We start from the raw sequence: 25,099 nt of genomic DNA, 5'->3' as shown, positions 1-25,099 counted from the left end.
TTTCTATTTAACATATCATGAGCATTTTCTCAAATCAATATACATTTGAGATTTCCTATACAATTTAGAATAAAATCCAAAGTCCTCAGCTTGTCCTACAAGCCCCAGTGTGATCCCAAGCCTCCTGGTCTAAACTTAGCTCCTTTCCGTCTACCCCCAACCTTCCTCACTGGGCTCCAGACAGTGCTCAGCATGCACTTGCCTCAGGGCCTTTGCACTTCCCATGTCCTCTCTCTAAAAACCTCTTCCTCCAGATTCTCATAAGGCTTACTCCCTCACTTTATTCATGTCTCACCTTCGAAAAGGTGAACACCTTATGTAAAGTAGCAACCACTACCTATCCCTTTGCCTTGTTTTATATTTCATCACAGCACGTACCAATGCTTCATATGTTATATAGCTATGAGTGGTTAAGGCCTGTTTTTCCCAGTAGAATGTTAGTGCCAGGAGGGCAAAGATTTTGTCTGTCTTGTTTACTGCTTTATCCCCAGGTACTAGGTTCTAAACAAATATTTGTTGAATGAATGAATTTGGCTCTAGTTTGTAATTTCATGACTGCATAGAACTCTGTTGCATGGGTGTTGCTTAATGCTGCTAATCCCCTGTTTTGAGACATCATAAATTGTACTGCCATGGATACACTTAAACACATTCTCTTCAATATTTTTGGATTGTTTCTTCAGGGTTGAATTAGTGGGGCAGCTTCCTAACCATCCCTCCTTTCTCTTATTCCTCTTCCCACAGGGTGTATCAGAGCCAGACTTCCATCACACTCCTTTCCTTGGCCTGAAGGTATAGCGCAAACTCTATAGGGTTTGGTTCAGCCCAAACTCTGAACGCTGGCATGTTCCTAGTTTGCCTTTCCATACTCAGTTCCCATCACTGCTCAGAAATATACTTTCCACTTTAACCAGGTCACTCCTCTTATCAGTTTCTCTAATTATGCTTTCGTATGTAGTTCCCTCTTACAGAATATATTCCTGTTTCTTTACCCGCCTAAAGTCCACCCATCGTCCAGGTCCCCCACCAGTCCCTTCTGACTCCATCGTGGCTTCCTTGGATATAATTTGTACGATCTCTCACTTCTTTGAATTGTTCTGTTCTTCCCCATACCTATCACTCAAGAGAGCCCCTGACTATCAGCCACGTTCCAGCATCGACCATGCTGTAGATTACAAAGTGCAATTTCCTGAAGCACAAAAACCTTTTCCCCTCCCTTCTCAAAGCCCTATGCAGTCCTAGCCACAAGATAATAAATATTTTCTAATTTAACTCTTTTGCCAAAGTCAAAACTCTTGTGGAAAATGAGACAGTGTTCTGAGGGAAGAAACAATTATTTCTGAGCAAATATTTTCATCTTCTCACATATTTTATTTGCATACTATCTACCCACTATCCTTCTATAAATAAATTTAATTCTTAACTTTCTGTTTGCAATCCTTATTAAACCACCAAATAAAATATGTTTCTAATGAATTTTTGTTGTCCTTTCAGACTTTGGCTTGTCTTAAGATAACATTATTAAGAATGACATTATTTTTAAAGGAACATTTCCTTCAGAAATTATTAAAAAATCACAACGGGGTGGTACCCGAGTTATACAGGTTATATATAAGGGACTTGGGATGCTAGGAAATTCACAAAGTGTGCCTTTCCTTTTTCCCATTTTCATACATGAGAAATCAAGTTAAAATGAACAAGCAGGTCTGTAAGAAAGGAAAAGCATTTCAAAACAGTGCAGCACATATGTGGGTGAAGGATGTGTGTGGAGGCCTGGAGGAAGATGCTTTCGCTCTGTGATGACGCTGCTGGGAACTCTAGGCTGAACACTCAGCAGAGGTATGACTGTAGCAATATGGAGGGTGAGTCCAAAGTCTCACCCTTTTGCTTTTTTTTTTTTTTCCTGCGGTACGCGGGCCTCTCACTGCTGTGGCCTCTCCCACTGTGGAGCACAGGCTCCGGACGCACAGGCTCAGCGGCCATGGCTCACGGGCACAGCCGCTCCGCCGCATGTGGGATCTTCCCGGACCGGGGCACGAACCCGTGTCCCCTGCATCGGCAGGCGGACTCTCAACCACTGCCACCAGGGAAGCCCCCTTTTGCTTTTTAACTCAGTAACTCACATTCTTCTACTCAGCCTCGGGTCTTTTTCTCTACCCCCATGTGCTTTCTGGTTGCCTGGACTTGGGATGCTTCAAAGCCCCCGCAGCAGCCTGACAAATGGCTACTCACCATCCTCCTCGAAGAGCAGCCCCATGTGTGCGTGCGCCTCGGCTTCCTTCTTCCCACCGTCAATTTTGATGAGTTGAGCAATCTCAAAACATCGTTCATAGAAGTGGTTCCTTACCCACTTGTCTTCAGAATTATTGAAGTAACAGGCCAGAGCATACAAGTTATTATAGACCTCTTCAAAGTATTCTTCAAAGAGAGAAAAACATCAAAAAATGCATTAGAAAGATGTCTCAAGGTACATCCCTTCAAATGACAAACGAATATAGTGACATTTATCTTCTATTTTTCCTTAAAAGCATGATTAACCATTTAAAAAATGGAAATGCAAAAATTAATGTTTTAACTATTTAAATAATTACATTAATTAAAGGATGTGCACACGAGAAAAACAACAAAATTCTTTCGGAGAGCTTAGACTCTGTTAGAAATTGACATACTCTTTGGTTGAAACAGGAGTCTTTATATAACACAAAAAACCAGAAAGATATCTACCAGCAATGTGCTCAGTTCTTTTGGAAGAAATAAGTACGTGGTATCAGCAAGTACTTTTCCCATTGAAGGTATGAAAATTATTTAGAGATTCCAGAGAAAGCAATGTTTCTTAACCATGGCAAAAAGATGAATGAAGAAAGCAGATGGAATCTGAAAATAGCAAGGTATTTTCACCCAGAAGAAAAGGCAAGCATGCAGCTTATAGATAGAAGAAATGATGAGCAAAATGACCACATAACCTCCTTACACTTTCTAGTGCTGTTTCTGACAATACAAGTTACCAACAATGTTAAGAAAAAGTGGATTTCTATGCTTATCTTTTCTATGAGTATTTTTTCTGAAAATGCATTAATATTAGTCATCCCTCTCACTCAGTTACTAGTTTATTAGTTGTCAGTTTATTAAACACCCCCTTTTTTTTTTTCCCAAAGTGGCATCTGACCTATTTGTACACAAAAAAGTATATTAATAAACTGTGAATCAGTCTTATAAACTCCACTGCAATCAGTCATAAACTTAAACAAAAATGTGTATGTTAAATTGTGCCTCACCCTCATAAATTTCATTCTATTGGTGGATATGAACAAATTCATTAGCTTTAGGTTTCTTTGCATTTGTGCTTAAAGCACAGCAGTAAATGGGTGGTAGCCTCTGGATTACCCTTCCAAGGATTTTTAACAACAATAATTATCTATTGGAATTAACTGATATTAATTGTTCACTACTATCAGAAGAGTCAACCTATATACTCCTGAAAGAATTACAATTATGAAAAGCATTTGTATATTGCCCACCGATACTCCTATAAGATTAAAATCAAAAGGCTCAGAAAAAATGACATTAGGCTGATTACCACAAAAATTAACTTTCAAAAACTGTACATAATTCACTCCAAGGTTTCCAAAGAAATTTCTAAAACCTATGTCATGTTTTTACAGACATTGCTTCATAATTCCATAGGAAATGAAGATTTATCTCAAAATAAGTTTTAGACCTAAAAATTAAAGTTAAAAAACAGTTCTCCTATCTCCCATTTTTGAAGGCACTGGGGATTCTGGAGACCATTCTGCTTTTTAAGGTATTCACAACAGGCAATAGCTTAGGTGAAAAGTAGAGGGTACCCTGAGCTATTTACTTAAAACGAATACTCTCATTTCAGAACTGACTTCTCCTATGCTTTATCTTTCCATTCTGAACCTTCTGCCTAATATGAATAGAGCACTAAAATATGTTTTGCAACATTTTATATTCTTTCTCATATTTAATGATTAGAGGGTTGCTGTTTTTTAAAACCTGTAAATAAAACATTTCATATCTTCCATTTTTAAAAGTTACATGAAGAGATTTTAAAAAATATATGTAATCCTGAAATAATTTTTCCTTTTTTCAGTAATTTTTTCAGTAATTAAACCTTAATAGAAAAACATTTCCAACATTTCATAAATGAAGTTTTTGGTTCTGTTTAGAATGAGTTATATAAGCTATTTAGATTACATACTTAAAGACTACTTGTCAGCTAAGCTATTTTTCTATGGAAAAATTGAGTGTTTTTCAGAGTATTAAGTATAAAGGACTATATCAAGTTTTGAATCTTTGAATAATCCAAATATATGGTCTGTACCCTTTACATTCTAAGCAGCCTTTTCTCCTTGCTTGTGGAACACTTCCTTGAATTGTCAGCAGGTATATTTATAAGATGAAAATCAATTTTATTGTTGATTTATTATTGAGACCAATATTCGTTATGCTACCTAAAAAGGAGATCTCATGATGAAATAAATTTGGAAAATGCTCTTGCTAATTTCCCTCTTTCAGTGAACCACACAATATACATGAGCATGTTAAAGGCTCTGATAAGTCCTGCAATAAACCAACCTGCTTAATATATATGTTAATTCACCTGGTTGTTTCTCAAACTTATTTTACCAGACAATTACTTTTGTTTTGCTTTACATAAACTGTATAAACATCCTGTGGGACTCTGCTTGAGTAGAACATACTTTGGGTATCTTAAATAAATGTTATTAGAAAAGAAAATTGCTGCTTAACCCTTAACAATAATTTAAAGTCAAGTGTAAATCATGTTTGAATTATCTATTGATTTGGCTACCCATTACCATTATTGCCATCTCTTCCCCAGTCCCATGGGGCACAAGGCCCTAATCATAATGTTACAGATGGTACAGAGATGATTCACAACAATGGGAAATATAAGAAATGCTATCAGGGACAAAGAAACACTTTAACAAATAGAAAATAATCCAAAAAGAAATGACTGCCTTACTTTAAACACTTCTTTGCTATAAAACAGAAAGTGCTATTTTGAAAAGTAATTTAAATAACTCTAGGTTCCTGCTCTGCCAAGTCTCAAGGGACAGAATTGACCTGAGATGACTATTGTTAGTGCCATAGCTTTGATTACATGGACTTCACTGTGACCCTAGAGTGATGGTCTTTCCAGTGAAAAGCAATGAGAATACTCAGAGGTATGCTGCTTCAAGATAATTGTCTCAGATTCCACAACCATATGGGGTGAAATCTTCAAGGCACTATTAAGAGATCTCTGTATTCTAGATTAAGTGTGTGTGTGTGTGTGTGTGTGTGTGTATGGGTTTTAAGATTTAAAATTAATTCAAGTTAATAAGAGTTTCTGTGCATATCCCCTATACCATTTTCTGGGACATGCTTAACTCAATCACAATTTTTCTCCTATGAAGTTCCTGTGTTAAATGTGAAAAAATTACACACATTTTTTAAAAAGAGCATACAAATATTTACATGCCCTTCAACTGAAGTATTTCCAATAATACTTTTTTGCAATAATTTTAACTTTCTGTATTTTAACCAGGCAAAAGCCACTGCATTTTGAAGTCGATTACCTTACAGAAGAGTTGTTCTGAGCAAGAGGTAATTTTGTTCCATTTAACAAATGTAACCTCAGTTACCATGAATATATGATAAACCACTCAGTAAAGAAAATATGTCATTACTTGTACCATGTGTATAAGACATTGGCTATTGTAAAGTTTGGACTTTTAAAATATTTGGAATTGGAGAATCATTTTAATTTATATGTATATTTACTTTTCTTTAATAAAAGATTACAAATTAAAAGTTTTCTACCTTCAGATTATTTGGCATTTAGTTTCTTTACAATTACAAAATGCTTTACGACAAGTTTCTCATATTTATGACACTTTATGACTAGTGATGTGTTTGGCTCATATTATGCTACTAAAATGAATGCTTCTATTTAAAACATTTAGTGAATGTGATTAATTCACCTTAGAAAATGACTATGAGCAAATTTCATCTGGATCAATTCTATTTTCAGTAAAAATATCATTTCAGAGTTTGGGGCTGACACTAGAATGTAGGTTTTCTTACAATAGCATTTAAAATTTTTAAACAGTTAATTTCTTGAGAAATTATATGTAAATCACATTTTAAAATTCACCAAAGGACTCTATTTTTAAAGTCAGTTCTGCAGTTAAATAATTTTCATTATACAAATAATCACCTCTTGTCTACACACACACACACACACACACACACGCACACACACACACACACACTCTAGTTCACATGTGGTGTTGTTAGGACTTTTGTATATCTCATATTTTTAAGTCAGGTCACAACCAGATAGGAAATATGTATATTGACTACACTATAGAGGCTAAAAGACTCCTGCTACCCCTCTGATGCTGTTTCTACGTCCCTATCAATTTTCCACATTGCAGCACTGGCTAACAAAACGTTGTCTAATACTCTATTTTCCCATAGAAAGGCCTGAAATGAAGTACAGACATCGTCATGTTGTGGCCTGAGCTTCTCTTTTTGAGTCCTATGGTGTTTTCACACAAAAAGTTGAACAAAAGGATTTGTTTGGTGAAAACACCAAATTTATATGCCAACTTTTGGGATTTCCTTTCTTTGATTATATAAAATGACCAATTATGAATATGTAAATAAATACTTATGACAATATTGGTATAATTATAGTAGAGATTAAAATATTTTCTTCAATACTTGAAGCATATAGACTTTCTGGAAATTTTTAGGATACCAAAAAAAAAGGAATTTATTAGAGATGATGTGATAGAAAATATAAAATTAACAATTTTATTCGTAATTGTAAATTGCAGGCTTTTTATGTCTCCTCACTATTCACTAATAAAAATTCTCTGATAGAAATCTATAGAACTTATGGATAAAATCTTTAAATTACATTATACAAATACTAGAAAATAAGTATAATTGTCAAGTTATAGTACTCTGAAAGTGTCTCCTCAGTGAAAGTCAATAATCAGATTATATATAAAAAAAAACTATGGAAAGATGTATAATTAATGATACCAAAGATTTTAATACATTGGAAAGCCCTGGAGATGTTATTAGGTGCTATTCATCGTCTTCCCTGGCTTAGAGTGACAACACCAGGATGGCTGTGTGTCTGGCCAGCCTTGTGATTCAGCGTTCTCTACCATTTATTCCATTTAGATGCTTAGCTGACTAGGTTGAATTGTGCTAAGGTGTCTCAATGTTTTAAATTCATACTTGAAACAATTTGGAACCTTCCCTCAGGCGCTCACTGTTCTGCCTTCTGCAGTGCTGCTTCCCCAAATCCATCCATTCACCTTTCCTTTCAGCTGCTTCGGCCCTGGTCAGGTAGTAGTAGAAGTGATCCAGCTTGTCAGGCTGCTCTTCCAGGGGTCTCTGCAGCCAGAAGAGGGACCTTACTTTTGCAGCCTCCCTCAGGGCATCCCACTTCTCCATCAGAGCAAAGAGCTCAGTAAAAGACTTATGATAACCATCTCGCAGCATGTCCACACAGATGTTCTTCTTGTACGAGTTCCGGTAACTGGGAATAAGAACAGAACGCTGAACACGTCATTTTAATCCTTTAAATCTGTGCAGTGTTTTGATCTTTATAATAATTAAAAGTTGAATCACGCTGCATTTTTTTCCCTCAGTGGAAGCGCTGAAAACAATCTTGACCTCAAATACTTATAACTGAACAACTTCAGTTTAATGAAAGATGCCAAGAACTATCTAAATACAGTAATTTTAGTGAAATTACATTATAAACATATCAGTTCCAGAGCTGAGCTCCCTTTGATAAGGATAAATAAGCTAGCTGACTGATGTTTTAGTCTGTTTGGGCTGATATAACAAAATACCCCTGACTGAGTAGCTTATAAACAACTGAAATTTATTGCTCAGAGTTCTGCAGGCTGGAAGTCCAAGATCAAGGCTCCAGGAAGGTCGCCTTCTGCTGAGGGCCCTCTTCCTGGTTCACAGCCGGCATTTTCTAGTCATATCCTCACATAGTATAAGGAGCTAGGGAATAATCTGGAACCTCTTTTATAAGAGCACTAATCCCATTCATGAGCGCCCCACGCTCCTGACCTAATCACCTTCTAAAAGCCCCAGTGACCTACAGCTTTGGGGATTAGGATTTCAGTACATGAATTTTAGGGAACACAACATTCAGACCATAGCAACTGACAGTATCCAAAAATACTTAATATGTTAGCCACCCACCAAAACAAAACAAAAAACCAGTAAGGCAAGCAAAATTTAAATGTGTTGTCAAATATCAAAACAAAGCTCTATTAAGTGGTTTCACTGTATATTATGGAGGTTCATTCATTCATTAATTCATTTATGCAGAAAATGTTTATTGAAATCTCTTGCTAAATATATTTTAAAAATTATTTTCAGTTAGGACTAACTTAATGAGTTCTTATGTACTATTTCACTTCTAACAATAATAAATCATACGCAAGGAGATGAAATGACAATTGAATAGCCCATTTATTTATTCAACAAATAGCTATTGAGTTTCCTGCTAAGTGCCAGGCATTGTTCTAGACCAAACAGATTCAATGCCCTTGTGAAGTGTATATTCTAGTGGAAGAACACAACCAACAAATAAGCAAACAAATCATAAATAATTTCAGATGATGAAAATTGCTATATAGGAAATAAAACAGGGTTATGGAATAACAGCTCTGTGGTGGCTATTATTACACTAAGCAAGAGGCCTAATGATATACCTTTATACTAATTATTTTACATTTTTTTAAATAGGAGACAATTAAATATTTAGAACTGACTTGATGTTCTACTACTATCAATAAGCATTTCAGTGTGGAGTAGAGACAGTCTGGAATTAGAACACCCAAGGTTGAGGTCAGCTCTTTCTAACCTTTCTGGACTTCATTTCTTCTCATCTGTGAAATGTGTATATTAACCTGTATTAATCTATGCCCTACCTACATCACAGGATTCTTCTAAGAACCAAGCAAAATTATGTATGTGAAGATGCTCTGAGAAACATGAAGTCCTGCAATAGACTCACCCTACAGAGTTTAAAAAACAAATGAAACAAAAATGCCCAGCTCCCATCGCCAATAATTTTTTACTCAGGGGATCAGCTTAGGTCTAGAACAAAATACTTACAGTGAGAAAGGGAGTGGGGAGAGGGAAGTGAAAAAAAAAAAGGGGGGGAAAGACCCAGATCATGGACACCTCAAAGCCATGGTAAGAAGTTTGGACTCCAAGCTAAGAGTGGGATAGAGCCGTAGAAGGGTTTGGGTCAGGGAAATGAGTCAAAGAGATTGTCTTTTAGAAAAATCATATGGAAGGAATGTCCCAGCTGAACTGCAACCCTCCTCCTCCTGCACCTGGTGGCCAGTACAAGCCACCTATTGTTATAGAACTAGTTCACAAAGAGAGTAAGGAAACCGCAGTCCCAGGCCAAAAAGTCAAAAACCACCATCTTGTCAAAATGCTGACCAAAAATATTTGAAATGGAGAGGACATGAGCTATCACAGATTTTTGTTTCTGCCCTTTAGCTGAGAGTGTAGAGAAGGGAACAGTGAGATGCTCAGAAGGGCCAGGTCCTCTCTCCCCGTCCCCCACCCCCCTGCCCCTACACAAGGGCATGGAAAGGCAGCAAAAGTCAATGCAGAGACTTTCTCAGCAGAAGAGGATTGGAATCAGCCCGCACAATGTCCCATAGCCTCTGAATGGTACAGGCCCAGCACCGTAATTGTCTAGCGGGCTCCGAGTGTGTGACATAAGAGTTAATGGGAAGAGAGGGTTGGTATGTTTGCCACAATGTCGCTGGCCACAGCAAGGGGATGTGTGCTAAAAGGCTGTCGGATGCGCTGCCCACTGGGGACGGAAGGGGGACACAGCTGTAACTCTGCGGATAAGAAGCACTGGGGAGCTACTGAAAGAGTCAGGTCAGCATATTTCCAGAGCTGACAGAAAAGGACGAATAGAGTACATCAGTGACGGACCCCTGGACAGCATCCCATAGGTGAGGAATGCATTCACCTCCAAGGAAGAGAAAACTCGGCTCACAGTGCCTTCAAAACTAGAGGTTTCTATTTCTCACAGCACAAGACACCTAAGGGTAGGCAGCTGCTGGCCTTGGTTCCACGGCCTGGCAAGTTCAAGGCCCATGCCTCTGGGATTATTTTATCCTTCCCCTCACTGGTCACTGGAGGGCTGCCCCAGCTCCAGACATTACGTCCACCTTCAAGGCAAGAAGAAAGGGGAGAGTTCGGTGGCATCAGCTGTGTCTTTCTCCATTATTGGGGAAAACAAAAGCATTCCTGCAACTTCTGTTGGAGTTCCACTTTGGTTCCATGGGTGAGGACTGTGTCACTTGGCCATCCCTGGCTGCAGGAGACTAGAAAAACAAATATCCTGCCTGTTTTGGGGCACACTGCTGCTCCCAAATGAAACTGGAGTTATGTTAGCAAAGAGGGAGAAATGGATACCAGGGAGGCAAGTTCAATGTCTATCACAAGGTCCTAGATTAAGACCTGGGAGTAAATGCTGACAAACTCCCACTCCGAAGTTTGCCAGATAAAACTGGGCAGGATACCCAGTTAAATTTGAATATCACATAAACCACGAATGATTTTTTCTTAGTATTATTAGTATGCCCCCAATATTGCATGGGAATACTTACACCAAAAAACTTTCTGTTTTTTTGAAACTCAAATTGAAGTGTATGTTGTATTTTTATTTGCAAAACCTAGTAACCCTATTTCCCTCTACCCTGCACCCATGTTGTGTTGCTTCTACGTGGGAAAACAGGGTGAGGGGAAGTGTTAGAATCTGAATAACCTGACAAATCACTGAATTGGACTGACTTTACCTAAGAGGGATGAGATTGGAATTTTACACTAGGGAGGATCGAGGCTTAGGGCCAGGAATTAAAATTAAGTCATAAAAAAACAAAGACTTTCAATTTAGCATGCTTGAGCTTGTTGACTCTGAAATTCACACCAGATCCAAGAGAACAGAAGCGGGAGCAGGGAGAAGAAACGGGAGACTCTGGTGTTCACGCAAAGGAGAGGCCACGGGGGCTGAACTGAAGTAAGGCGGGGGATAAATAGAAGTAGGTGGATTCAATACATATTTAGGAGATAAAAATACCGATTACTTGGTGACTGATTGGATGTTGGGGTTGATGGAAAGAGAAGAGCTAGGGTGACAACAGGAGTCGCGTGTGGGTATTTGGTAATTTGCTAAAGAGGGGAACACAAAAGAATGAACAGGTTTGGGGAAAGATAATAAGTCTGGGTTCAGATAACTTGAGTTTGAGGAGACTGAAGGGGACATCCAGATGGTACCCAAAAGGGCAGTATGAGGGATGGTAAGGAGGTTTGAGGGGACAGGGGCTGGAAATCCAACCTTGCCTCAAACAAGCACTGCCACACAGAGAACAAGCTTATGGTTACCAAAGGGGGAAGGTGGGGAAAGGGACAAATTAGGAGTTTGGGATTAACAGATACACACTGCTGTGTATAAAATAGATAAGCAGGGACCTACTGTATAGCACAGGGAACTGTATTCAGTATCTTGTGATAACCTATAATGGAAAAGAATCTGGAAAAGAATATCTATATGTATACATATAGATATGTGTGTGTGTATATATATATATATATATATATATATAACTGAATCGCTTTGTTGTATACCTGAAACTAACACAACATTGTAAATCAACTCTACTTCAATTAAAAAACAACAACAAGCACTGCCACCTTTGTATGTCTATGCCTTGGCTGCCATCATGTTTTCCTGTGAGTAAAGAAAGCATACTGGGGCAAAAAAATTATAAATAAATAAAAATTAGAACGTTGATTTAAACAATGAAAATAAGTACATGTGAGGAGGCCATCTCAGTTCTAAACCCAGCTGGGACAGAAATGCAGAACATCATTCCCTAGGCCTTATTTCCCTCACCTGGAAGACGAAGGTGCTTTGGCTGGATTTGGTCCACCCAGTATCTAGTTTCATGTCCACAGACAGCAGTACTCCAAAGTATTTTTGGAAATGGCACATCGTGTGTCATCTTGGTGGGACTTGATTTCAAAGACTCCCTAGCCAAGGGGTGGATCAGTGACCCAAATTAAGCCACTGGCCTCTCTCCCAGGACTTTGAATCTTGAGGCAAGAAACACAAAGATGTAGAAGGTTGCTGGAACTCAGTCAACCTGGCAGCGACATTCTGACTAGAGTTGCAAGTAGTTCTTGCTACCTAGATCCATTCAAGTGTCCCATGTCTGTTCTTTTGAGCCGGGTTCTCCCCTAAATTCAGCTAGTTACCAAATATCCTTCTAATAATATCATTTCCATTTTATTTGGTCAGAATCAGTTTTTGCTCCCTGTGAGCAAAGAATATGAACTGCTTCAGAAGGGACTGTCTTGGTACCCAAGACATTTTTCAGCTTCAAAACATCCATGATATATAATTAATATCAATTTTTTAAATTTCTAGTAAATTTTTTAAAAAGACCATTCTTTCCAAAAGAGATTTCAAATAGACATGTATTTAAAATGCCTATATAACTATGCTGATATCATCTCTATTTTATACACAGTTTTGTGTGCACACACATACGTACGTATGGTATTATTTAAGCCTCATTACTAATATTTGAGAGCCAGAAAGAGCAGTTAGTGTTTTACTAAATGGGTTCCTATTTCAACCTTCATAGTTAATGAATATCATTTCTTTTAGCCAGAATAATTTTCATCTTTTAAATTTGCTATCTGAAAATATTTATAAAATTGTCAATATCTACCATTATATGTGAATTTCTCAGGCTTTATATTTCATAACAGAGAATCATAGCCCAAGTTTACTTGCTTACAAAAAGGAATTTTTAAAAAACGCAAATAGAAATACAAAGAGAATCCAAATTCATTATTTTATTTATTTCATTTGGACATGAAGTTATTAGTCTTTGGTTTTATTTACATATTAAAACAAATACTTATCTAAATTAAAACATGCTCTTTTTAAGTATCAGAAGAAAAATCTCCTTGACCTGAAGTCACTATACTGGGTGGAAGCTAAGAATTCTAGTAAAATTTCTGGAGAGATTTGATATTATGGAGTTTGAGGAGAGTTCTCCTGACAGAAAAGAGGCCATTCATAGAAGTAGAAGTTGTGACATTCACAGATATGCTGAATATCTAGAAATTTACATCCTAAGGAAGATCTTTGCCACTGCAGTATCCTAAGGCTTTACCAGGCTAAGGGATGTAGCTGGAGAAGAATGGTTTTAAGAATGGAATTAAGTGGTCATGCATTTCATATGGATTTTTATTACTATTTAAAGGCATTATTCAATAGATATTCTAAATATTTTGAATTTACATCCAAATTTCCCCAAAAATTCTAAGTTAAAAAAAATCTGTATCCTGGAATAAAGTAAATCTGAACAATCTGACATAACTCCATAGCAGTTGAATGTGTGGAGATGCTGGGAAATGGGGAGCTTTCTATTAAGCAGCCACAGAGGAGATATTATATCATTTTTAAATTCTACCTTAAACCATTTTGAATAGCTACTATTTATAGAGCGCCTATGATGTGTCAGACATCATTTCTAAATCACACAACAACTCTACAAATACTACTTCCATTTTTACAGATAAAGAAATGATCTTCAGTGAGGTTGTGACTTGCCCAAAATCATATAAGCTAATAAGTGGCAGGGGTGGGTTTCACACTCAGGTTTCTCTGATTACAAATTCTGAATTTTTTCTCTTTACCACATTGCCTCCTATTATATCAAATATTGTTAAGTTTTCTTCTCCTCCTCATCATGCACACATTTTTTGGGTTTATTTGTATTGATTGTTTAGAAATTTGACATCATTATACAAGTATGATGTCACTCTCCAATTAGAAAGCCATTATCTTTCTTGGGAGTAACATATACACACCATTATATATAAAATAGATAAACAACAAGGAACTACTGTATAACACAAGGAACTATACTCAATATTTTGTAATATACATATATATATATATAACTGAATCACTTTGTTGTACATCTGAAACTAACACAACATTGTAAATCAATCAAAAAGAAAAAAAAAAGAAAGCCATTTTCTTTATCCATGTTAATCCACATTTGCGCTGGACTGGGGAAAGAGACTGGTGTTATTTTGTGACTCAGAGAATCCCCTTCCTTAAAATGAGGGAGCAGACAACCAGTAGCATCTGTGCAAAGCAAATTAAATAGATGCAATTCCCACACAAGGGTGTAAAGTCTAATGCGGAAAACACCGACAAACATAAAACAAACATAAAAAAGGATAATACTGTACAAATATGAAAAACATGAATGAATAGATATGTCAATCTACATTATTCTCTTTGTATTTAGGTATTTATACTAGTTATTACATGGCCTTTCAAAATTAAAATGCATTATCAACCATTCTAGTATATGATTAATATATTTAACATATTTTTTCATAAGTCACACTGAAATACTGTATCAAGGTAAAGCTGCACATTTAGTAAAATATTTCAAAAGCAGTTCAATAAGCTCAATACTTTAAAACAAGATCATAAAACTTTTATTTAATCTGACAAAGATAAACTCAAAAGATATGCTATACCTAATCAAAAGTCAGGATAATACTTTTATTCCATTAAGTTAATATTTATAAGTCACCAGTGGGTTATCTATGTGCCAGTAACAATAGCCTTACATTCATATTGTAGGGATAAATGTTATTGGAATCACGACGGGATAATTACATTGACTCTTAAATAAATACTTAAATAGCTTCAGTTAATATAATTTCCATGGAATAAAGTGAGTCTCTATTCTTACTCATACTTTTCAGTGTAGGTAGATATTAGGTATAATTTGAAGGAAAAAATCCATTTCTTCACACACACACACACACACACACACACACTGATAAAACTCATATCTCGTATGGATATGTTTTATAGTTTTTTTGTGTGTATGAAAAGGATACTTTTCTTTCCTAAAAAGCTAAAACAAGGACATAGCATTTCTTTAGCCACATAAATACATAAAGAGAGAGGAATTAGAAAGAAAAAAATTATGTTTTAAATGATTTTACTTTAAAAGCATATAGAATGCTTTTACAATGAAAACTGAAAGCGTTTTTCTTAATATTACCCACTTAGGTTTTTAACGATTGATATGGATTAAGAATACACTACTATCACTCATACGTATTTTTGTGTAATAAACCATTGGAGTTGAGATTTTTAGAACTTTAAATTTATTTTCTATGTACTTCAAAATAGAGCAAGAAAAAAGTTTCAATACAGAAAAGGCTCTTTTTAAATTTAAAGGATTTCCAATGAGTTGACTGGTCTCTGGGGGCATCTACTGGAAATTTCACAAACTGCAGTCACATCATGTAAATGTGATAACTTTCATTATCCATTTTAATACAGATATTATTTTAATTGGTATGCAAATAAGGTGACACTCAAAGAAGATAAATGTAAAGTTATGCATGGTATTCTATCTCATCCATCTGGTAACAACAAAACATGTAGCTGTCTTTGGGATCAGTCAACAAATACTCAACTGTTAAAAATGTAAATAGGGCAGGTGGCATATCACAGATTTAACAGTTTCCAAACCATCCAATTCTCAAGCTTGGACAAATTAAAAATATATTCTAGAGAGAAACATATACATACTTAGTAAGGAATTTTTATTAATCCAAGTTAAATGCATATAAAAAGCACTTTTGGGCTTCCCTGGTGGCACAGTGGTTGAGAGTCCGCCTGCCCATGCAGGGGACACGGTTCGTGCCCCGGTCCGGGAGGATCCCACATGCCGCGGAGCGGCTGGGCCCGTGAGCCATGGCCGCTGAGCCTGCGCGTCTGGAGCCTGTGCTCCGCAACGGGAGAGGCCACAACATTGAGAGGCCCGCGTACCGCAAAACAAACAAACAAACAAAAAAACACTTTTAAAATTATGATGGTTTCTCTAAAACAAATTCATTTTGTATCTCAGCATGTCCACGAATCATAAATAACCTGGTAATCACTACTTATTTTCTATATAATTTGACTATTCATGTGTTACTATCTCAAAAAGTATTTAGAATTTGTTATACTTGGAACAAAAGAATGTATCTATCATTATAATTAATATTACAATTAGTTATTAATATAAATATTGTTATTAATTTTTCCTTAACATTTTTGGAGAACTTTAAGAAAAATGAACATATAATGAACATGATACAATCATTGCAGCTCATATATATTTTTTTTTTAATTTTTTATTTAGTTAGTATTGGCTGCGTTGGGTCTTCGCTGCTGTGTGTGGGGAGCGGGGGCTACTCTTCGTTACGGTGTACGGGCTTCTCATTGAAGTGGCTTCTCTTCTTGCAGAGCATGTGCTCTAGGTGCAGGGGTTTCAGTAGTTGTGACTCATGGGCTCTAGAGCGCAGGCTCAGTAGTTGTGGTGCACGGGCTTAGTTGCTCCGCGGCATGTGGGATCTTCCCGGACCAGGGCTCGAACCTGTGCCCCCTGCATTGGCAGGCGGATTCTTAACCACTGTGCCACCAGGAAAGCCCCTCATGCATAGTTTTAACATATATTTAAAATAAACCAAATAACTCATAATATTATTGCAGTTGTGACTAATCTTGTAACAGGAATTTTTAATATCAGGCATTATAACAATCTTGATTTTCTTTGTAAAATGTATTGGTCATATTTACTTTAAGAGAAAATATTTAAAATAATTATGAAGATATATCTATTGTGCTATACTTAATTGTACTATAATATACTTTTTATTGCTATAATTTTATATAAACCCCTCTAATAAAGATTGAAATATTTAACATTTTAGCTTCATTCCAAAGAAATACCACTAACGCATGTGTAAGTTTATAGTTTCTGGAAACTTCACTAGAATTACCATCCAAATAAATGTGATATCACCTTTAATTGTATAAACCGAAAAAACTAATCAACATAAAACGTTATCAAATCAGAACATAAGTTATTAATATAGCAGGACTTTTGTTTCAGTTTAGATTTAGATTCATTTTATAGCTGTATGTACTTGATAACTAAATAAATAAATTCCACCCCCAAGAGGTTATGGAATATAATTTTTTGTGATTTTCTAAACAATTAGAAGTTTGCTAATTTGAATTTTTAGAGGAAACAGTTACATATACAAGTTTTGCTTTGTGTTTTTTGAAAATACAAATTTTCACCTATTAATAATCAAACTTAGAAAGCACAGTTAGAATTTCAACATTTTAAAAGTATATGTACATTGAAAAATTCCATTTGGAAAACAATTATTTAACTAAGTTCAACGTTTAATTCTTTTCTAAAAATGTTAATAATAATAACTAAGAGTTTACCCCATGGCATTTTGTAAATGTGACTATTACTAATTTAATTCTTTCGACAAAAAATAAAATACTAAAAAATCTGATCAGCAAAGAATTCTCCCAATAGCACAGTAAGAATTCACTTCAACATGAGTGATTTTTATTTTAGGATATATGGGCTATAGGTGTAGAATGGAATAAAGATGATTTCTCAGATTCGATTATGTTAGAGCTGGTATTTAGCACAAAAGGCAGTAACTTTTTGTGAGATCAATAAATGTTAATCTGTCAAATAGTATTTTTGCTGGTGATTATTAGCCTTTATCAGAGGAAAGCTGTGGTTATTCAGCAAGAAGTACTGACTGCAATCCTTACAATGTCTTTAAATGATTCCCTTAATAATATAAAGGCATTTTTTTATGTGTATACCCTGTAAGAATGATTTACTCAAATGATTTCCATTCAGTCAAATATTTGAAGTACAGTGATCATCATCAATCAGGAAGGAATAAACTATGCATCAATCAATATAAGGTATTACCAAAATATTTACCCATGTAGCTGTCACACACATTTTCTTTACTGAAAGATTTTCTTTACTGGAAAAATCTCAAACTTAAACACATTTTTAAAGTATTTCATTAGCAGTTCAGTGAAAAAGCACCAGAAGAAACTTCCTTATGTGAGGCTAATTACAGATATAATCTTTATAAATGGTCTTATTACTTGCAAACCCCTTCAAGAAATTCAAACTTTTTAATGAAAGAATGTTTTATGCCAAAGATCAAACATGGAAAGGTATAAAATGAATGTCATTGTTTAAGAAGAATTTTCAGGGAACATATTTTCAACCCAGAAGTACCACACTTGAATCTAAACACCTTTGGCTAAACGAAGCAATCGTATCAAGTCCTTTTCTTTCAATTTACACTGTAACTTTCCACTATAGGAAAACATAATTATATAACCAATTTATATTGATTATATTGTAACTTATCAAGTTAAATAGAGCCTGAAAAATAAAGCCTAAAAATAATCTTAGCTTTTGGATTAAGTTATAATGATAAAAAAAACCCTGAATAAATAATATCATCCTGTCAGATTCTGTATCCTACTTTCATGGCAATAAATGTAAGAAAAACAAAAAATAAGGTTCATGCTACAAACAATGGACTATACACACATGTAAACATGATCATTCTAGCTCAATGCCATATTTTTGTCTAAATTAGTACTTACAGTTTTAATTAGCATAAAACTCCATATAATATGAGTCACTCTGTTTTTTTTTAAACAATTCAGTGATTGCTCTTCAAATTTCTTGAAATTCTATTACTTAGGAAATTTTGTCTCAAATAATATCACTTAAAACTTTTCTTTCAATCCTTCATCTTTACACCTTTATAAATAAAAGAACTATCAATTTTCCACATAAATTGAGGGAAATAATCAAACTTTAATAAAGATGGAAAGCTGGAGAATATAAAGACAAAACTTAGTAAAAACAACAAGTTGCATTAAAAAGAAAACTTCAGCTCACTGTATTTTTTTTTAACTAAAGTATGTCATACATTTTATCTTTGCAAGAGTTTGACGAATTTTGCAAGTAAAATTCTGTTTCCTCTACACTTGCTAATAGTCATGAGAATCTGTAGTTTGCACCTTCCCATTAAAAATGTATTGTATTTTTTTGAAATTATTCACCCCGCCTTTTATCCAGATCATGTCTTTGAAAGGAGGAAGTAGATAATAAATGGAATAATTCATGATTTCCCATTAAATATGAAACTTTCTTTTGCAGAGTTTAGAAAATGAAGTTCTACATAATGTACAAAAGTTGATTAGAACTTTTTTAACCTTTTCAGGAAAAAACCTTTCACATTAAACAACTGCATGTGGAGGTTTTCTTTGGGAAAAGTAAACCAATCAATTCCTTACCCCTATGGCTTTATCATACATATTCAAATGTTGCTCTTTCCAAACATATATCCCTTTAAAATGTGTAAGTAGTTATTAAAATGATGGCAAGAAAAATAGTGTACATTGGGCTATAAACATGACAGGTATCTAAGAAATATATAACTGATGTTTAAATTACAAAGGGAAAAATCACATAAATTAGAAATGAAAACAAAACATTATTTGTGCTCTTTTCAGCAATGTAATGGAAGATAGTGTGAGGGTAAATAATAAAACCTACATTTAGATGTCTCTTATTATGGCATTTCTTCTAGTGAGGCAATATTTTGTCATGAGAAAAAAATATGTACCTTTATAAAACTTTTCCTTGCAAAACTATCCGTTGGGATCTGTTAATTATATTCTTTTTCTTTTGCCTTTTTTAAAAATTAATTTTAATTGGAGTATAGTTGCTTTACAATGTTGTGTTAGTTTCTACTGTACAGCAAAGTGAATCAGCTATACGTATACATATACCCCTCTTTTTTCTTTTGCCTTTTTTTAAGATTAAAAAAACCCAAAAAACAAATGATTTTTAGGCTCATTCTTGCTCTATCATTCTTTATTTCTTGGATGAGAAATCTGGAGTAAATTTAACTGAAGATAAATGTCAAGTTCTGACTATTTTAGGGCAGCTGGTGACCTCATTAGGTTTTTAAAATTTTTTTGTGTCATAATTCTTTCCAATAAATATATTTCAATTTTCCCCATATCAAAAAATAAATCAAGAATATATTTTCCCCTTTCAAACATGAATGCTTAAAAAGGTAACTACCATGTTGTAAGCCATGTGAAGAAACCTTTCATACTGTGTGCTCTTTAATTACCGTTGCCAAGGAGGTATGCATTACACATACAAACAGTGAAGCCAGGATTTCTCACAAACTATATGTACACAGTGATCAAACTTCCAGAACGTACTTTTCATTTTACATTTAGTAATAACTAAATTAATAAAAACAAAAAATAAGTTGATAATTTTGAAGCTTTTGTCAGACAATATCTGTATATATCTATCCTATTTTCCTGAATGTTGCATTTTATTGCATTTCCTGAATGTTAATTTTATTGCAGCTATCTCAAACATTTAGGAAATTCCTACTTATAACTAAGACCTTAGGGTATATCAAATCAAATATGTGCAACAATAGGAATATTGGAAGAACAAAAGGAAGTATTTGTGAGAAGATAAAATAAAAGAGCCTTGAATTCAAACTTTAAAAAAATTATACAAGATAGATATATAGTAGGGATTATAACTTCCTTGAAATGGAGAACATGTTATTTGTTCCTTTTGTATTTTTTTATAATAGCGCAAATGCCAACACAAATAAAGATCATATAACATTATTACTATCAAATAAAATAGAATCAGGGCATAAAAAATTAAAAGGGCATATGAATATTAGAGATTCATAAATAGATTATTTTACTGAGAAATATGGCAGCTAGAAAACAACACTCTTAATAACAATAGCTTCAAAATATATAAAATTCACAGAAAAAGGAGAAATTGATCTTAATATATTTTTTTCAGAAAATTATAATTAAATAGAGGGAAAAAAGATTTGAATAACAATTGTCTATCTTGATTGAAATAACAGGCTCAATCTAATTATTGGATTCTGATCATTTCTGTATGAGAACTATCTACCAAATAGAAAATATATATTTATTTTTCAGACATACAAGGAATATTCATAAAATTAATCATGTACTGGCCACACTAAAAATGTCATAAACTGATATCACATATGGCACATTTCCTGAGCACAAGTATATATTCACTCCCCAATCCTGCATTCCCTCTTGAAAAAAAAAAAAAAAAAAAAACCCAAAAAGCCACAAGAAAGAACTATTCACCTGCAAATTTATAAATACACTTCTAGTTTATTCATGGCCAAAAGGGGAAACCACTGTAGAAATTTTCATACACTTAGAACTGAAAGAAAAAATTAAACATTAAATCCTGGGGGAAGAAATCATCATGGTATTAAAAGGAAATTTATAAGTTAAATTCATTTGTTAGAAAACAAGAGCAGCACTTGGGAGTGAAAAAGCTAGCTTTCACCTTAGGATGCTAGAAATAAAATCCTAACAAATTAAACAATGACATGAAGTCAAATAAAGGACAGGAAGAGAAATATTAAAGGCAAATGCATGAATTCATAAAATAGAGAACAAAAAATGTGACCCATAAAACAAACAAACAAAAAAACCTGGTTATGTGAAAAGACAAATAAATTTTGCAAGTACTTTATAATCAAGAAAAACAAAAATAGATAAGTCATCAAAATTGTACCAGGAATGGAAGAGATAATATATCTTCTATTACAATTATAGTAACTGCTAACTTTTAGTGTAGCAAAAGAAAAGAAAATTATGGGTTAATATTATTATAATTTAGATACAAATTTCCCTCATACCACCCCCCAAAAAAAGAACTCATAGCAAACTAAAACCATAATGAATACGTAGGGTTTATCCCAGAATTCCAAGAACGGTTCAAAATTAGAAAATCTCTTAACTTTATGATAATCTCAGAAGATGTTAGAAAATTATTTAGTAAAGTTCAAAACTCATTTATGATTAAGAAAAGTGGAACCTAAAAAATGAATTCTCTATCTTGGTAATATGTATCTATTAAAACCCTATAGCATAAAGCTTCATGTTTTGGGGTACATTAGAATCATTTCCACTAAAGTAAGGAATTTGAAGGGATCCCTGCTGTCACTCCTATTATTTAACACCATGTACTGTTAAATGGACGTTCTTGCCAATGTGGGATTCAATATTTTAATGATACCAATTCTCCTAAAATAACATAAAATCAAGGCAGTCCTTATAAAACCTCAATTATATTCTCCTGACTCTTGGCAAGATAATTCAAAATTCATATAGAATGGTTAATGTACAAGAAAAACCTGATCATTTGGAACAAAGAGGGGGACTGTCTGCCAGATATAAAATACATTTTAACTATATTAATAAAGTGATTTGTGGCACTGACACAAGAAAAGACAAATAAGTCAATGGAACAGAATATATATGTATATGTGTATGTATACACACATGAAAATTTGGTATTTAATAGAAGTGACATTTCAGTTCAGGGGAAAGTTTTGGGTACAACTGATCTATTTGCAAATTTTGTTGGTTGTATGTTTTATATATTAATATTTCTATATTATTATTTTTGTATATAAATAATATAGATGATAGCATATGTTATATTACCTTTCCACATTTAATGGAACATTTAAGTGATACAGAAATCTCAATTTCCTAATCATTTTCTTGACCTTAATGTATGTGTTACGTATATATTAAACCTTTACCACTAAGAACTTTCAGGTGCTTAATCACAACAGTTTTAAAGCAACTTTGTAACATTCATTTTGAACTTCTGAGTTAAGTACTTTTTTTCTTAGCCCCCTAGCTTCCTCTTTCTTGAATTCTCTTTTCTTTCCCCTAGACTCTAAAGTGGCCATTTGGGGCAGGGATGAAGGGTCCAGAAAGACTGCATAGGAAGAGATGTTTTCCAGTCCTCATATCTGAAAAGATTTTTGTTTTGCCCTCAGTTTTGATTAATAGCTTATCTGGGTACAGAATTCTAAGTTAAAATAATCGTTCTGCATATCTTAAAGACATCCTCCCTTTTCTTATAGAACCAAGTATTATTACTGACAACTGTGAGGGTAGTCTGATCTTTGTTTCTTGATGACAACCATTCTCCCAAACCCTGAAAGCTTCTAGTATCTTCTCTGTATACTTAGCATTTTGATATTTCATAAAGATGTATCAAAGTGGGTTTTTTCTTTTCTTTTTTTCCTTTTTCTTTCTTTCCCTTTTTTTTTTTTTTTTTTTTTTTGTTTTGTTGTTGTTCTTTCCTTTCTGGTTACTTTGGTAGTCACAGCCCAAAGATCTGTGGGTTTTTTCCAGTCTAAGATATGTGTCTGTGTCTCTAACCATATCTCTATCACTGTCCATCAATATCTACCTATATAGCTATCATCATTCATTCTCTCATCTCTTTCTCTTGGATAAATAGTCACCACCTGGACTGTGTTCTGTATCTTATGGCTTTTAAAATATTTTCTATATCTTTTCTGTTTTTATTCTACATGTTGATAGCCTTATCTTTCTTTTCCATCCTTTCCTTTGAGTTTTAAAAAATATTTCAGCTACCTTTAATTTTGAAGAATTCTTTTTCTTTAAATGATTTCATAGCATCAGGTCACATTTGAGGGATGTAAGATTTTCTACAACGTCTGTAAGGAAAGAAATTGGAAATCTCTCAAAGTTCCTCTTTTCCCTATAGAAACTGTTTCAGCTGACATTGAGTGTTCTCTTTGTTCATCTTTTTTCCTTTTGTATTGTAATATTTTCTCAAATATCATAGGCTATTTGTCTATTCATAATAATGAAGTTCTCAATTTCTTAACATAGGTAGTGAATTTAGGTTTCCTCTGTTTGCAGGATTCATCCTGAGATTTATGGGTAGGGAGAGCACAAGCTGGCTATTCCTTGCACTGATGCCAAATGAAAAGGACTCTGTAAGGTACACCAGCTTCCCTGACAGGAGCTCAGGCCAACCATTACTTTTTAAAGTTTTTTTGCATCACCGTTTATGAGGGATATTATTATTCTGTGGTTTTCTTTTTATGTAATGGCTTTTTCTGGTATTGGTATCAGGATAATTCTGGTCTCATAGAATGAGTTGAGAAGTGTTTCTTCTATTTTATTGAAGAGTTTGTGCCAAATTGATGGCTTTTTTTTTTTTTTTCCCAAATGTTAGGTAGAATTCACCAGTGAAGCAAAATGGGCCTGGAATTTTCTTTGTGGGAAGTTTTTAAACTATTAATTCAATGTGTTTAGTGAATCTACTGCGATATCTATTTCTACTTAAGTGAATTTTGGCAGTGTCTCACGAAATTTAGCCATTTCTGTAAGTTGTTGAGTTTACCAGTATAAAGTTTATTTCCTAATTAGAGTTTTAATATTTATGTAATCTGTAGTGATGTGTCCCCTCTTTCACTTCTGAAATTGGTAAATGGTGTCTTCTTTCTTTTTCTCTGACCATTATGACTAAAGATTGATCAACTTTACTGATCTTTTCAAAGAAGCCATTTTTAGTTTCATTGATTTTTTTCTACTGTCTTCCTGTTTTCTGCCCCCATTTTACTACTCCTTTTTCTCTATTTTCAGTTTAATTTTTTTCTAGTTTTTTAAAATGAAAACTTAGGGCAATAACTTTAGACATTTCTATTTTTCAAATATAAACATTTTAATGCTATAAACTTCCCTTTAAGCACTGCTTTAGCTTCATCTTACCAATTTTGATATACCATATTTTTTTAATTCAGTTCAAAGGATTTTCTAATTTGCCTTGATTTCTTCTTTGATCTATGGTTTATTTAGAAATACACTGTCTAGTTTCCAAATTTGTGGGGATTTTTCAGAGATCTTCCTGCCATTATTTCTAATTTAATTCCATTGTTGTAAGAGAAAATAATTTTTAGGATTTAAATCCTTTTAAGTATATTGAAATTTGTTTTATGGCTCAGAATATCATCTCCTTCGAAAAGTATTCCATGTGTACTTGAAAATAATGTGTGTTCTGCTGTTGTTTGGTGGAATGTATGTAAATGCCAGTTATTTAAGCTGATCAATGGCATTGTTCAAGTCTTCAATATTCTACTGATTTTTTAATCAATTATTGAG

The 25,099-nt window shown here is 34.2% G+C and overlaps 1 protein-coding gene across 1 annotated transcript in view; it reads right to left on the bottom strand.

Annotated features, from left to right (window-relative positions):
* TTC29 (tetratricopeptide repeat domain 29) overlaps positions 1-25,099 on the bottom strand; it is a 261,315-nt gene that overhangs the window by 212,935 nt on the left and 23,281 nt on the right. The window contains exons 4-5 of the mRNA XM_032632825.1: positions 7,362-7,585; positions 2,233-2,418 (exon numbers count right to left, since the gene is read on the bottom strand). Coding sequence (XP_032488716.1) covers positions 2,233-2,418; positions 7,362-7,585 — 410 coding nt within the window. The remainder of the gene's footprint in view (positions 1-2,232; positions 2,419-7,361; positions 7,586-25,099) is intronic.

Source organism: Phocoena sinus, chromosome 5, assembly GCF_008692025.1.
Source record: "Phocoena sinus isolate mPhoSin1 chromosome 5, mPhoSin1.pri, whole genome shotgun sequence".
NCBI classification, from domain to species: Eukaryota; Metazoa; Chordata; class Mammalia; order Artiodactyla; family Phocoenidae; genus Phocoena; species Phocoena sinus.
The sequence above is the reverse complement of the archived record's forward strand: the minus strand, read 5'-3'. Positions and strand labels throughout refer to the sequence as shown.